The following is a 15811-nucleotide window of genomic DNA, read 5'->3' on the forward strand; positions in this document are numbered from 1 at the left end:
GTCCCGGCGCGCCGAAGGGCGGCTGGGCCGGGGCCGCGGCGCGGCCCCCCGCTCCCGGCTGGTGCCGGCGGCGCTGCCGGCAGAGTCCTTTTCTGCCCCCTTTCCGTCTTTTTGTTTCGCTCTGCGCGGCTGGATGCGGTGGTGTGGCGGTATGAATGCGTTGTGACCCGGAGTGAGGAAGCCCGCAGGCTTTCCTAGCGATAAGCGCTCAGGCGTGTAGTAGTAGGTCTTGGAATAGTCTGCTCTTGCTGGTACTACTTTTCAAAAGAGTTCACTGTGCTTTTCTTTGTTCGGTAAAAGGAATAGCCCCATCTCTTCTCCCTCCCCTCCCATTTGTTTGACAGAGTTGAATACTTTTAGTAGGTACTTGGAAATCATGGAACAAAAGCTCTTTCTTAATCAMAATCATATTTTCAAATGCACCAAGAGTGTATATTTCAGACTAACTTCCTTGTGTTCTTCAGTTCACATTTAGGCATTGAATGCAAGGCTTTTAGCTTGATTTTTTTTTTTTTTTTCCTTCATAAATACCGGTACTGGAAAACTATATCTAAAGTCTAATCTTCATTAATGCCTGGCTCCTTTTAAGTACACATGAAAAGCATGCTTTCTTGTAGGCAGCCACTGAAGTGGGCATGCCAATGTACTTTATAAAGCCACTTAAATGATCCTAGGTTCATGAGGCTGAAGACAAGCTATCTTTCAAAAACCACAGCATACATTTATTAGTGTAAAGTACGTGTAGCATCCTAGTCTGTATCCCGAAAAAAACACTGGCAAACTCTCTACCCACTACAGTTTGACTTTTGTTGCTCAGCAGATTCATGTGTGCCAGTACTTCAACCTCAAAATTACATTGCTCTCTCTTATGCCTTTACAGCTAACASACCTGGAAGAAAGACTTTGTCTTGGAGCTAACTCCTGAGCATTTTGAGATCATTCATCATGAAGTATGTAGTACAGAAATGGCTCAGAGTAACTACTTTGCTATTCATAGCTCAAGCAGTTTCTTCAATGATTCTTCCCAATGCCACACTCTTAGAGGAACTTTTGGAAAAGTACATGGATGAAGATGGTGAGTGGTGGATCGCCAAGCAGAGAGGGAAAAGGGCTATCACAGACAGTGATATGCAAAGTATCTTGGATCTTCATAATAAATTACGGGGTCAGGTGTATCCACCAGCTTCCAATATGGAATATATGGTAAGGAAAATTGTTAGTGACATCCAGAAAGAAATGTTCATAGAGTAGTTATTGTCACTTTATAAATCAGCATACTTTCAGTTTTAGCTTGCTTGTTTTCTCATTTAAAGCACTTGTTACTTGTTTGCCTCTTTCTCATCCTCTTTTTTTCTTTTTAACAGCACAAGGTAAACTGTGAGATAAAAATTGCCTGTTTGTGGATCAAGTGTCATATTCTACTGGTATTAATGGGTTTATCTGTGATAGCTGTCCTGAATGGAAAGGTCGTCKTCTGTATGAGAGGCCAATTTGCAAAAGTGGATTATTCATTATAGTTGATTATTATTTTAAGAAGTTACCGTTTAAGAAATTTCAAAATAATGTAGATTCTCTCCCAAGCTTTCTAGGCTGGATGGAATTTCTGAGCAAAAAGAGGCTTCTATAGTGAGAAAGTCGTCTATTTAAGTTGGCATGTGCTACTAGACTGGAGTCCTGTATGTTTCTAATAATGTGATACATAATTTCTATTTATGCTTTTACTTTAAGAAATCTCTATTTTTGATATATTATTTGGATGTTTAAACCTCACCTGTTCTTGAATTTCAATTTTGTACCATAGTTCAAGGTCTCTTTACCAATTAGATCAAATCAGATATGCTAAAATTATGTCATTAGGGCTTTTAGGAAGATTTGACAAGAATGAATATCTTTTTTTTTTTTTTTTTTTTTCATTCTTGCTTCTGCAGAAAAGCTTAAATCTAGTTCCTGTGTTGGTACTGTGTTTATTTCTCCACATATCAGAGAAATATCATTACTATAGGAAGGATTGGTAACACCAAATATTGTACAGGTTTCCTTATACCTTCCATTGGAAGATGATAACAGATGATCCTACTAACACATTTGAAGATGTAACTATCTGTCCTGGCTTGGAGTGATTTCTCTCTCCATGTGGAGGTGTGATTGAACAGAGCATGTGTGTCCTGGAGACAAAGGCAATTTAACTTAAATTAGCCAAAATGAATGTTACAATATCAGGCTAAGAGCAGTCAGAGAATTAGTTACCTCATCTCATCTCCAAACAGTGTCAATAATATCTTAAACCCCTTTAACTGTTTCAGTTATGGCTGTATCTTTAAATTTTACTTACTGCTGTGACATTTTCAAACCTTTCTGTAATATTACACTTTTGTTCCCAGTATTTTATTCAGGTTGATCTTTTTTCTGGAAAACTTGAGCCAAAGCTTTCCAACCTTTTTGTAAAATGAAAATAAGGAAGAATATGTTGTTTTCTTGAGTTAAAATACTGCAGAACTTTTCCTTGAGATTCCGCAAAAGGATAACTTTGATTTTTAGTTACATACCTGTTTCCATTCCTAAGATATGGAAAATGGAATTTGGAAGTACTAATTAGTTAGATTTTTAGGAGCTGTATTCTTCAGAGATTTCTTCTGCAGTGCATGCACTTTGGCCTAGACTGTGCTAGGTTTGTATTTGGGAGCAAGGATTATTTTCTTTATTTCTTTCTTTATTTCCCTTTCTTTTTTTCTTTTTTTTTTTCTTTTTTCCCCATCTGCTCCCCAATGGCCCTTGCCACTTGTACTCTGGAGCATGGAAATGAGATATCCTTAGGGAGAAAGAGTGGGGAAACAGCAGCAGAGTGGGACCGGCAGCTTTTAGGAGAGAGCAGGACTGAATGTTGGCAAGAGTATCCAGAGGGATTAGGGACTGCATTGGTGGGACCTTCARTAGTCCAGAAATACTGGCAAAAACCTTGTGCTATGGCCACAGACCTGCCAGGATAAGCTGTCCTTTGTGCTACTAAAACCATTTATTGGAAATAGAGCTAGGTCTATTTGTGAAAGTTAAATTTTCTCAAACTTACTGAATCTGAGTGTAAGCGTTCAAAGTTCAGGCACCCAACTGATATACTTACCTTTTTATAAGTCTATCATATAGGTTAAGAAAAAGTTTAAAATCTCCAAGTGTACTTGGAACCGGGAGAAAACATCTGGGGACTGCATGTCTCATTACACTATTTGTATTTTACAACTAAGCTAATCTGACAGCTGGCTCTGGCTGAAGAGGTTGGCACTACTTCTCTGGCTCAACCGCTGGCTGCATGCCTCTGTCCCTCTCCTACCACTGGCACTTCTCTGAGTTGATGATGACATTGATTCAAGTACTTAAAGAATCATTTTTTTTGGGGGGGGGGGGGGGGAGGGGAGATAGTTAACTTTCTGCCAGTTTGGGTCCTGGGACTGCCTCTCAGCATAGCTGACTCTGAGCACCAATGCTAATAAAAGGAAGAGGGCAGGAATACATAGCTAAGGAGTAGGGAAAGAAGAACCACACTTTRGACAGGAGCTGTTGGTTATATTGCCTTACTTACAATTTCCAGCCTTACCTTTGAGGGAACCACAGGGCTGAGGCAGCATTCTCGATTTAAGCTGTAATGAATACATTAGTATTCAGAAGAAAAATGGAACTGCGTGGATATTGAAAAGAATAAACCATAACATGATATTCCATGCCATATGGCATGTTAAAATTTTCATTTATGTTCAGTCATAAGGAGATGCAGTGATACAAAATAATATCTGTGTGATGATACTGTAGTACAGATATTCTGTGGTTCCTTTGCATGCCCTTAATTGAAGTTGGCCTCCAGCATTTAAGATCTTGATTCTGTTAAAAAAAAAAAAAGAAGATAAATTGCTGATTTTCTGTACTGCTGTAAACCCTCCCCTTATGACATGAAGAAGAAAAGATAGCAGCTTATTACTGTTGRGAAACCTGAAGTTACTAACTGTAGTAAGATTCACTGTAGAGATGTCTGATCAACAGAACATTCTCGTGGCTGTCTGCCTGAATTTACTGCATCAAAAGTTCATCTTCCCAAATATTTTGTCCCTGGCGGCAATCAGTAGTGGATTCCTGGGTAAGAGAGTAAGATTAGAGAATGCAAACAGAGAAACTTCTGCAGGGAGGCCTACCAGCTTTCAGAAAAATCAATTGAAGGACTTCCTAAATCTGCAGTTGAACTTTTGTGCTGAATAGTCCCAGTTGGGACTTCTATGAATCTAAATACTATGTGTCTTCTATGAGTTTATATTCTTTGCATATTCAAGTTGCCATGTTCTATAACAATGTGGAAAAGGTACTTTTTTTTTCCTTTAAAGCCGTTCTTTTATTTGATACTACGTTTTTCTTTATTGTGAGAAATAATGCAAAATTCTCACATATTTATCTTTTTTTACTTTTCACAATTTTGYAGCCTTCTAGCATATGTCAATAGTCACCTCTTTTTCAGCTGAGGAGACCTACTCTTCTAACCTGAAAACTGTTTCGTCTGAAAAGCTCTTCTATTTTGTTGTCCTTCTCTATCTGCTATGGTTCTACTGTGTTCTTGTTAGTTCGAAGGGAACACAACTGATGGTTTGGTGTATTGTAGATTTATATAGTTTTTTTTTAATATTCTTTGTTCTCTTTCTAATAATTCTTAACATTCTTTTGCTTGTGACCATGAATAAACTAAAGTTGACATTTTCAAAGAGCTCTTCAGTGTTCTTTCTACTGTGCTGATGGGTCATTTCCAGCTTCCTACTGTGTATGATAGTTGGCGGTAATCTCCTGTACTCGTTACTTTGCATGTATTAACATGGAATGTTATCTACCATTTTGTCTACCTATCCGGTATTACAGAATCTTTATTTTCATATCTTTAGCTACCTTAAATGACTTAATACTATCAATAAGCATCGTCACCCAACTTACATTCTCCTGTGTGGGAATGTTATGAAGAAGCTGCTGTACTCTTGTGTACAGCAGAAGACCAAGGATGTATATTTCTGGAAATCTGAAAATATAATTGTTTATTCTTAAGTTATTTTCTGTCTTTTCATGATCTTTTCCTTTATGTCAAGATGACTTTTATTTTTATTTATTTTTTTCCCCTCTTCCTGGCATTGCTGATCATGGAAAGGCAAAGACCTGTCCATTAAGACTTAAAGGCAAGGCCTTGATTTGCCATACATTTGTCAACATATGTAATAGTCTTGAAATATGTAAGAAAGTATTTCTGTGATCAAAATACTGATTTGGCAAATCACCAATTTTAGACACTACTTAGAGCCTTACACACATGACTGTCATTAATATTACCCTGAAATAAGACATGAAGTGTCATACAAGAAAAACTCTTACCTGAAATAAACAGTGGTAAATCAGAAAATAAGTACATTGGTTTGTTGTTCGGACTAGATTGACACAGAAGGCCTTATTCTACTTTCTTCAATTAGAAAGGTTTATTTATTATTGCATTATTAATAAATTATTACTAAATTCTAAAGTGTTGATAAAACTCAAAATACTTTATTTAGGCACCTTAATCCTACAACTTTCTAATCTTTTGATCTTTTTAATTTCATTTTCTGTAAGTATTACTTGTGTATCATGGACTAACTTTTCARAATCATTATGTTTTATGATAATTTTAATGGTAACATTGCACATTWACAAATTTGAACAAGTTCATGAGAACTGAGATTTTTTTTCCTTGTCATGATTGACACTTTAAAAATATTCTTAAAAATATGAAAARTGGAATGGAAAATGGTTAGTTCCTTTATGTTTTAAACAACTGTACTCTGCAAATTACAAAGTATCCAYATGGAATAAAATCTGCAATTTTGATTACTGAATTTATCATGAATTCTATTTTAAATCTTATTATTTTTTCCTTGAATTCATAGAAGAAGATAAATTTTTCTAAGTGCATAAATGAGTCAAATAGCTCATGTGAGATTCTCATTCTATGCATGTACCTTGGCTGTACTGAAAAGTGTTTTAAGTTCCTAACTTGAGAAATAGCAACCTATTTCAATCTGGTATTTCTTGGCACCTGGCCACATACTATGTTTTGTAATTACCATAATTGGAGAACATCAGTGTCCTCTAGGGCAAGTAAATCTTATCTATTTATTTGTCTTTTTATGGTCAGATCCTGCCTGTATATGCTGGAGATATCATCACAAAGCCTCTATCTTGCTTCTAAAAAGATTTATTTTGCAAACCTTATGAAAGAAATAAAATCTTATAAAGATGTGCTTTTTTTTTTCTTTAAGTTCAGGCTGGGGTCATTTATTTGGTATAGCTGCATGGTTTCTATGTAATTTTATATCTGTGCATCTCACAGTAGTATTGCATTTGTATTTTATTAACAAGGGTAAAAAATATACTTCTTCTTACTTTCTGTTGATATTTTACCTCTGAAGGTCTTATCTTTCTGAAAGCTTTGGTAGTGATAAGTGATGAGATCTGATACCATACCATTCATTTCTAAACTGTGACTGACTCCTGGCTTGCATGAGGCCTCACAGTTTGGTGGCAAGAAGGCTTGCCACTCTCAATAACTTCATGAGGACTTCAAAAGACAAAAAATAAGAAAGAAGGACTGTAAATACTTCGGGGGTCTGAATAATCTTGTGTGTTGGTCCAGTTTCTCACTTACAGTTTTTTGAATTCTTCCTCAGGGAAATTCATCCTATATTTGAATACAGATCAGTGGACTTCTGATCGTATGAACTCACAGTTATTGCGTGGATGAGAATAAACAATTACTCATGTGATCATAGTGACTGAATAGGGATTGAAATAAATTTTCAGCCATTGTGTGCTGCTTTATATCGTACAATCTGCATAAGTCTGGATCTGGCAGTGTCTCTGCGCATACCTGTCAGATCCCAGCTGAAATTTTTTTGTGGAGCATACTGGGCTACAGAATTGAAACCTGAACTGGAGTCAGTCTCTGTGCTCCAGTGTGTAGAGGAGAGTTAAAACTGCATGAGGAACAGTAAAAGCCTGATACTGGACTTACATGTTTTGGTGAATTTTTCTATGCTGAACAACAAAGCGCTATTTAAATTCTTAGAACTTTGTGACAAAACTCTTGCACGTCTCTGTTTGGTTTGTCCTGTCAGATTTGCCAAGACTCTGCAGGGATGCTTGGTTAAAAACAATTCCCATTCCTTTCGAGCAGAGAACTTTGGTTTGTGGAATCCTTTAAGTGGCTGGAGAGCACTTAGGGTGCCAAAAACATAGCAGCTCTTTCAGAGTGAACCTGTCTCCTTTCCCTCTGGTTTTCCACTTCCCTGCTCCACTTCAAAGGATGGCGGAAGTGCTTCAGCTTCTTTGCCGGCGCTCAAAGGCTACTGACACTGCATCAAAGAGCACAGTGACGTTGACTTATCCTCTTATTCTTTCTGGCACTTTTAGCAAAGGATTGTGCAATGCAAAAGTAGCCAAGAAAGCAAGTGGATAAGTCCACGTTATGACTTTTATTGATGCAATGCCAAAAACAACTAAGCAGCTCCAAGTAAAGAAACTGAAAGTGGAAAGTAGCAGAAAGGCTTACTGTCTCAAAGTTTATGGGAGCTTTCCCAAAATAAAAATAAGTAACTACATAGGACAGACATTGTTCCTCTCTTATTTTGCTGTCAGAGAACTTCTTCATCTCCCATATCAAAAAGATTATTGAGTGGTAATCAGGAGTAACAGAACCAGAAATAAGCACAAAATTGAGGCTGAACACACAGAATCACTGAGATTTGTAGAAAGAACTCCAAGTAGCCTGCCATCTTCATGACATCTGAATGGGAATCTTCTTTAATAAAGATTTTTTTAATTCCAAAATACAATTTGATACTTATTTCTTACATAATTTAATTGAAATACTAGATATAAATTTGACCTCTTACCTGTAAATATTAAAGCTCAGCCTTAGGTTTGGCATGAAGTGAAGTGACTCATAATCAGAAAAACATGATTGGTTAGGAAGACTATCTTCTCTCCTTATTGAGAGGCATGATTTTTTTACTCTAATATGAGGGAAGATGTCAGTTACTTAAAATGAGGTTACTTTACTCATTAAATCAGTGTTCTGGATGTGTTTCAAGAAAGAAAGATGCCCGATACATAGCATAATATATTTGTCCTGAATTCCCTGTTGGCTMTCTGAATGGCTATGAACTCTTGCATTAATACATTTTCGAACTGCTTTCTTTAAGACTATATTTAAATGTATTTCTAACAACAATGCCAGGTCACTTATAATCAATGAGCTATTTCTTACAATAATTTCAATTCATTTCTATTGTACTAAAGTAATAACACAGTGGTCACCTTTTAAAAGCAAACATTCATTTTGCTGCATTTTTGAGATATTGCAGGCARTTCCTGTTCAAAGTCCAGGAAATTCTGTAGCATCTCTAAAACTACTGAATGAAAGCAAGTAGTTACAGCTAGTTTATAGTGGTAATCACCACTAGAATTTAAAGTAAGGACCTATGCTTTGGTCAATTTATAGTAAGCTATAAATATTTATGAATACTCTTTGTAATGAATGTGTGTAATTCATACTTTTACAATGGACAAAATGCYGAAATCAAGATCAATTTTTCACACCATTGTTGATTCTTTTCCTTTCCTGTCAGAATATACAAATGAATAGATGATTTTAAGTCATGTTCTAATAGAAAGTCTTTATATACTGTTTTTAAAAAGGGGCAAAGTAAATGTACTGTTTCAGAACACCTTGGAAACCTGAATATTCCAGCAAGGTTTTTTTAATGTGCTTAGAGTACACACAAAATTAAATGTGATTAGTCATGTCTGCTTGTTCCTATTCCTGTTTTTCACTTTTTGAACACAAAAACCTCAAACACATGAAACTGTAATAGAGAGATGCTTCAAAAATTGGTTCAATTTATTCAGTGTTTGGGAACAATATTTTTGGCCTCATGCTGCTTTCCTGTTTCCAGGCAAAAGCCACAGTTTTTCCTGCTTTTTAATCTTTTCCAAAGGAGTCACTGAAACCTCAAGGTCTATTCAGGGATTTCTGCCCAGGTTAAAGCTCTATAAACTCCAGTCTACCACATGGTAGCATATGAGGTCCTTACCATTTATTTCTAGACTGTATTCCTCCATCAGAAAATGGATACTTTCTTGGTAGTAAAAAGTTTAATAATTTTACATATCTTCTTTCTCTGTCTGTGTTTAGAGGATATATTAGTACTTATTAGCATGGTTGTTTTYATAATTTCAAAGAGATTTGTCCAGCGTTTCAGGACTTCTGAGTTTTTGTGTTCACTCTGCTTTATACTATCTAGGTGACCTTAGCTGAGCATTGAGTCCGATATTTCCAAACTCAAATGACTGAAACTAAGCATCTCAATTTTCTGTAGGTAACTTTTTCACTTGTGCTAATGATCATTAATTCCCATGGACTTCCCTCTGAAGCCCAGGTGTSGATGAAAATGCCTTTTCAAAGCCTAATTTTCTTAGAAAGCTGAGTTGCAAACTGCTGAAGTCTATCAAGAACTGATCATATCAAACTAATCTGTTCTATTATTTTTGACCCAGAAATTAACTAGTATAGTATATAAGGATATATTCCCTGTCAAAATGGCAGAACAATGAAAATGGTGATGCACTGTTGGAATCTTTCCCTTTTGGTTCAGCATTCTGGTTATGACTTGGATAAGTACRGAATACACTTGAAAACTGCGGTGTACATTTAGCTGGGTATAGGTTGTGATTGTTTTAGAGAATGCAGTCAAAATTAGAAGAAGAACTTGACAAATGGAAGTAATGGCCTTGAATCAACATGATGATATGCAGTAAGTTTAATTGCAAGGTACAGAAAAAGGAGGAAATCAAACAGGTAGAACACAAGGCGTCTATAAAGTGTATATGTAACACAGCAGAGAAAAAGATGCAGGAGTAATACCAGGTTACAAATATGAAGCAATCATGTTTCAAAAGAGGTAAACTATCAGATATGTAGGACTTCTGTATGTGAAACTGCTAAGACCTTGGCTAAAATGAGATGCGYAGTTATGGCCATGGTTTAAGAATGATCTAGCTGCTGTAGTGAGAGTAAAGGAGATTAGTAGAATTGCTTATACGATCAGGGTATGTGATTTATGAATAAGGGTGAAGGAATGAAGCAGCTGAATTTAGTCTGTGAAATAAAAATTATTTCAAAGTGTGATTTGTTTTTTTTTTCTTGGCAGGAAGACATCAACTAGCATTGCAGGGAAGGAGATTTAGGTTGCATACCAAGGAAATCCTCTTTACTCTTAAAATGATGAAACTCCAAAAGATTGTGAAACTATTCTAATTTATTAAATAAAAAATGTGGATAATGTAGATTTTATTCTGKCTCAGTGGAGGAAGCTAGACTATAGTTAAGATCAGTCTCTTGAGGTCTTTTCCAGCTGTAGCTCTTTGTGATTTTCTGTTGGCACCATGTAGCTGATTTCTATTTCTTAACTGTATTTTTGGCTTACTTGATCATGACATTTCTCATCCAATGTTTCATCTTTCCTTTTTTCCYTCTCAGCATCACTGGTCTTAAAGAATACACTGTATTCTATTAAAAAGCAAATAAATACCCATACTGTACAGAGGTATTTACTTTACCACTCTCTCCCTATATTTAGAATGTATACAGCAATGAGGTTTTTATACTATGCCATGGTAAATGTTTATTTTCAATGTTGCCCACTGTACTTACTTTTCCATCTTTACTGAGCTTAAATTCTAGCTCTTTTTTTCTTTCCATATAGTCCCATTCCATATGATTTTTTTCCACTTTCCTATGTGCATGAAAATCTCGCCAGTTCAAACGTTATCACTGTATTTCTTGTATTTCACGGAAAGTGCGTTTAGAGCTGCCAGGCTTGCTAATTCTTGCGCTAGTTGATGTAATTGGGAGACTCACTTATGCTGGCCAGCCTTAGCCAAGAATTAACTCTTTAACACTCATGCAACATAGATGGTGGGATTCATGTCATCAAACTTTTGGTGTCCTGTGGTGTAGATGTCTGTGTTTGAGCCAGTCTTCTTTATAGCCAATGGAGATAAAGTTTATCCAAGACATAGTTTATCTCAGTTAAAGGTAGATAGATAAAATCATAGAATCATAGAATTGGTAAGGTTGGAAGGAACCTCTGGAGATCATCTAGTCCAACCCTCAAACAAGTGGCCCATTAAACCAGCAACCTTGGCATTAAGAAATGCCTTGGAGGCTTGTGCTTCCACCACGGCTGAAGCATAACTCAGATAAGTCTCCCTCTGTAGACCCTTAACTACAAAGGCAGTTTAGATAATTAGATGTAGGTATCTATTTTGAGTCTATATAAATTCAGGGGCGGTTTAACTGTTGATGCTGTTATTTGAGCTGCAGTATCCTCACTGAAACATCAGCTCCTTCATCAGCAGTACATGGGTTTCAGCCTACACTCTACTTGAATGCTGTGTTTACAGAGGTTAAATACCACAATTTGTAGTCCAGTCTGTAAAGTTAAACTGGTTTTAGTTGCGACTTATTTAATGTGATATACTGTAAATAATGGGTGTTCAGGATCCATATTTCATGCAACATCCCTGCTGCAAATCTTGTAACCACTGGGAAAGAAGARGAGGAGGCAGCTGGAGTCAGTAACTGCTATTATCCTTTCAGTTCAATCTGCCACCTTGGTGATCTGAATAAAAATAGTTGTCATAGACAAACCATAATCCAGTATAAGTTTAGTCTTGGTATATGCGATGGTATTGCAACCCCAGTCTAAAAGATCAACATAATTTCCTTACTGCTAGATTCATGGAAGGGAATGTTTTGGACAGTAGATGTATTTGAATGCTAAGAAATGCAGCAGAAATGGCATAAATAATCACGAGATTCAAGATGATATGCAAGTTGTTTTCCAAAGCTGAAAGAGGGAGACACTGGATAAAATATGCAGTCCAAATGAGACTGTAAGGCTGAAGTATGAAGAATTGAACATTTTGTCCCATCACTGAAAAGTAAATATTAGGACTGGAGGTTTAACCAGTGTTCCTGTCATACATCTTAGCTGAGTTGTAAGTTTGGATAGCCATTCTATGTGGTATACTGGTCTGGATAGCAGAAGCATCTGATCATGCCATCTTGTCAGTAGAAGACTATTCTAAATAGCTGTTGAAATCAAATCAAGATCATCATTTATCTGAACTAGAGATTTYTGTGTGTAGCTAAGCCATGGGAGGAAGATACTTTGGAGCAATAGTACATGAAGACTTTTTTTGTCACGCAGGAGGATGTAAGAGTAGAAGTGAAGTGGCTTTGCTGATAACTTCCTTTAGGGGAAAACAGCCTCTTGGATGGCTAAGAAACTTGTTTTCAGCATTTGGGATCTCCTGTTCTAAATGTATGCTTCATTAGAAAAAGTAGATCGTTTGTCATAAGGAAAGGTTTTACTTTTGAACTTAAAGTCATCTCTGAATGACTTTATCTCATTTAGAGGTGACTTAGGRAGTGTATATTTGGCAAGGTTGAAGGCTAGGAGATGACATCTTGATTAAGTGTTGGATAAGTGTTTTGCCTGATGGAGTCTGCCCTCCARGATGTTGATTTTGAATATCAGAAAACTCAATATTAGCTCTGCCTGTTTTGTTRTGTCCCCTCACCCCCATTGCTAACTCTGAATTTTGCAATTTTTGCATGAAAAACTGAAGCACATAGAGCATCTCTAAAATTAGGATGATCATCACTGTCCTTCCAATCAGAAATATCTACCATACATTTCTGGTTTTCAGTTTATTCAACAAAGCACAGGTATGCTGTCATGAACAAACTAAACTCAGTCCAGTCTATTTTGACCATGAGCCAATAATGTGYCCTTGTGGCCAGGAAGGCCAATGGTATCCTGGSGTGCATTAGGAAGAGTGTTGCCAGCAGGTCGAAGGAGGTGATCCTGCCCCTCTACTCAGCCCTGGGGAGGCCTCATCTCGAGTACTGTGTCCAGTTCTGGGCTGCCCAGGACAAGAGAGACAAGGAGCTACTGGAGAGAGTCCAGCGTAGGGCTACAAAGATGATCAGAGGGCTGGAGCACCTGCCCTATGAGGAACGGCTGTGAGAGCTGGGCCTGTTCAGCCTGKGGAAGAGAAGCCTGAGGGGGGATCTTATCAATGTGTACAAGTACCTGAAGGGAGGGTGTCAAGGGGACAGGGACAAACTCTTTTCAGTTGTCCCGCGTGACAGGACAAGAGGCAATGGGCAGAAATTGAAGCACAGGAAGTTCTGCCTGAATATAAGGAAAAACTTCTTTCCTGTGAGAGTGACGGAGCCCTGGACCAGGTTGCCCAGAGAGGTTGTGGAGTCTCCTTCTCTGGAGATCTTCAAGGCCTGCCTGGATGCAACCCTGTCTAACATGCTCCAGGTGACCCTGCTGAGCAGGGAGGYTGGACTAGATGTTCTCCAGAGGTCCCTTCCAACCTTACTGATTCTATGATTCTACGATTTTGCCTCCAAAATAGAAGAGAAAATCATTAGAATAAATATAACATGATTTATTTCTGTAGAGGAAAGTCTGGATTCTTAAATCTGTCAGCCAGTTGGAGTTAGACCAGTAGACAATAATTTCATGCCCATATAGGGGAAAGGGAGAACATCTTCCTTTGCCCTCATAAGAAGCTAGATGTCCTATGTTGCATACACCTGTAGTCTTAGGAATGTGTGCGTATTGAGCGTAGGAACATACTSTGCCCCAGATGTCAGAGTAACAGTACCCAAAGCCCTTTGGTATTAACCAAAAGAAAAATTAATGTCTTACATATTCTGTGTCTTTGTTAAAGGGTGTGTATTCAATCTGAAGCCAGATCCATGAAATTGTAAAACCTGTACATGACTTACAAAAGCTGATAAAATCACAGTCTTCAGGACTGCAGTATAAAGAAGTTAATTTGTTGTTAGATACAAGTTATTATGTGTGAAAATTGAAAACAGTAAGAGTTCCGTATCTAAGTATTATGTAGAAAAACGAAAAGATAGTGGAATCCATTTTTTACAGATTGATTTTTCACGTTTTTAAGTGATGACTACTCATTGTTTCCTGGAGTTTTGGTGCACAATTAYTTGTTTATGCAGTGGATTAGAAAGGACAGGAGGAAAAAAAAATCTTGAAAATTTTCCCCTGTATGGACCTGGGAAAATGTACACTATGACCCAGGTAGCTGTATTTGTCATGATAAACCTGTGTTCAACTATTGTGGCAGGAACTATGGCATTGAAGAGATTTTGGACCATCTCAGGTTCCAMATGCATGCATGCAAATGCATGATCTGCATGGGGAGGAGGTAGAGAGAGGTGCAAAACTTGGTAGATGCAAGCACTTTGTACAATATCATGAGTACTGATGCACAAGAGCGCTAAAAACTCTTTAGTTTCTGCCCATCTTTGTGGTATCTTCCCTTCACTACGTAACAGCTCTTTGATCTCTTAATTTGCATTACTAGATGATCTTCTTAAGGTGTAAAGCCAACCCTGATGATGATCTCTTGTCCAAAATGTAGAGCACGTATAGATTTCCTACAATGTGTGAAATATTTTTTCATGATACAGCAGGTTCAATTACCTTATGTGTAGCAGCAAAGGATTTTGCTGTCAATATGCTTGTCAGACCTGCAAATCAGCTGCCTAGTTGCACTTGCATCTTCTTGAGCTCCCATCAGTATCTTGCCTTTACCAAATTTTATAGTCCAAATTCATTAAAAACTTGTCAGATTAAAACATGAGTGAAAGAACTAGTGGTTGAGGAATCAACTGCAGTGTACACATATAATCAAACAAACCAGTCATCTTTTTTTTTTTTTGGCAGGGGGAACCCAGCTTTCTGGTATTTTTATGTAATTGTGTTTAAAAGTCTTATTCACCATTCTTCAAGTTTAAGAATCCCTGTCTGTAGCTATGTGGAAGTTTCTTTTAATCTTTTTCTATACCAATTATTTCAAAGCATTAAGTTGTTTTAGAAGAGACCATAGTATAAATCTGTAAAATACCAGCTGATAATGAAGAATGTTGTGGAAAAACTTTTTCAAAGAACTTTAAAACATCAGAACTATATTGGTGCATTATATATTTCAGGGCCAGATTTAATATTAGTAATATTATAGCTAAAACATGAGAAATGCCTGCTTCCAGTAGGATGGAAAATACTTTTTTTGTTGTAACTGTTTCTWTTCCACCATTCTTTGCTTTTTTTGAATTCTAAGTTTCTTGTTACGTAAACATTCACTGATCAGGTATATACTGTTTGTTTGAAGTTTTTCATTGTATAACTTTCTCTGAATAGACTTCTTTTGTGTTTTTGGAAACCTCTCCATACATATTTGCTTTCCCTCCCCTCTTTTTTTTTTTTTTTTTTTTTTTTTTTTAAGGTTGAAGGAAGCACTAAGAGAACAAAAGTGTTTTAAATTTAATGAAATGAAACTTGAAAATATATTTGTATATCTTTCTTTGCATAAGGAGGTACTTTCATTGTTTGAAGCTAAAACCTTGACATCATGTAAACAAACAAGGAAGTATTCTTAAGAATACAAGAATTGCTATTCCAAGAAGGTGGTAGGTTTTCTATATTGATATAGTTTGTGTTTATTATCAGTCTGCTATGTGAGCTAGCACAGAAGAAATGTTACAAAATGTATATGTACATATATATATAAATTCCATTAAAAAATTCCATTTAAAGCTAATCAAGCTAGATTGGAATACAAACCCTTTAAAACTATTAGTGTTTTTATTTCTTAG

General features: G+C 36.7%; 1 protein-coding gene across 2 annotated transcripts in view; it reads left to right on the forward strand.

The window, feature by feature from the left end:
* The window catches only part of CRISPLD1 (cysteine rich secretory protein LCCL domain containing 1), a 36460-nt gene that overhangs the window by 581 nt on the left and 20068 nt on the right, over nucleotides 1–15811 (forward strand). The window contains exon 2 of one of the 2 annotated variants that reach the window (XM_085325292.1): nucleotides 881–1203. In XM_085325292.1, the coding sequence (XP_085181418.1) occupies nucleotides 946–1203 (258 nt within the window). In that variant the 5' untranslated portion in view covers nucleotides 881–945. Of the gene's footprint in view, nucleotides 1–880; nucleotides 1204–15811 lie in introns of those variants that run through there. The other variant, XM_085325301.1, reaches the window with a different exon arrangement.

Source organism: Rhea americana, unplaced genomic scaffold (assembly GCF_003343005.1).
Source record: "Rhea americana isolate MKP2758 unplaced genomic scaffold, rheAme1 scaffold_121, whole genome shotgun sequence".
Taxonomy (NCBI): Eukaryota; Metazoa; Chordata; class Aves; order Rheiformes; family Rheidae; genus Rhea; species Rhea americana.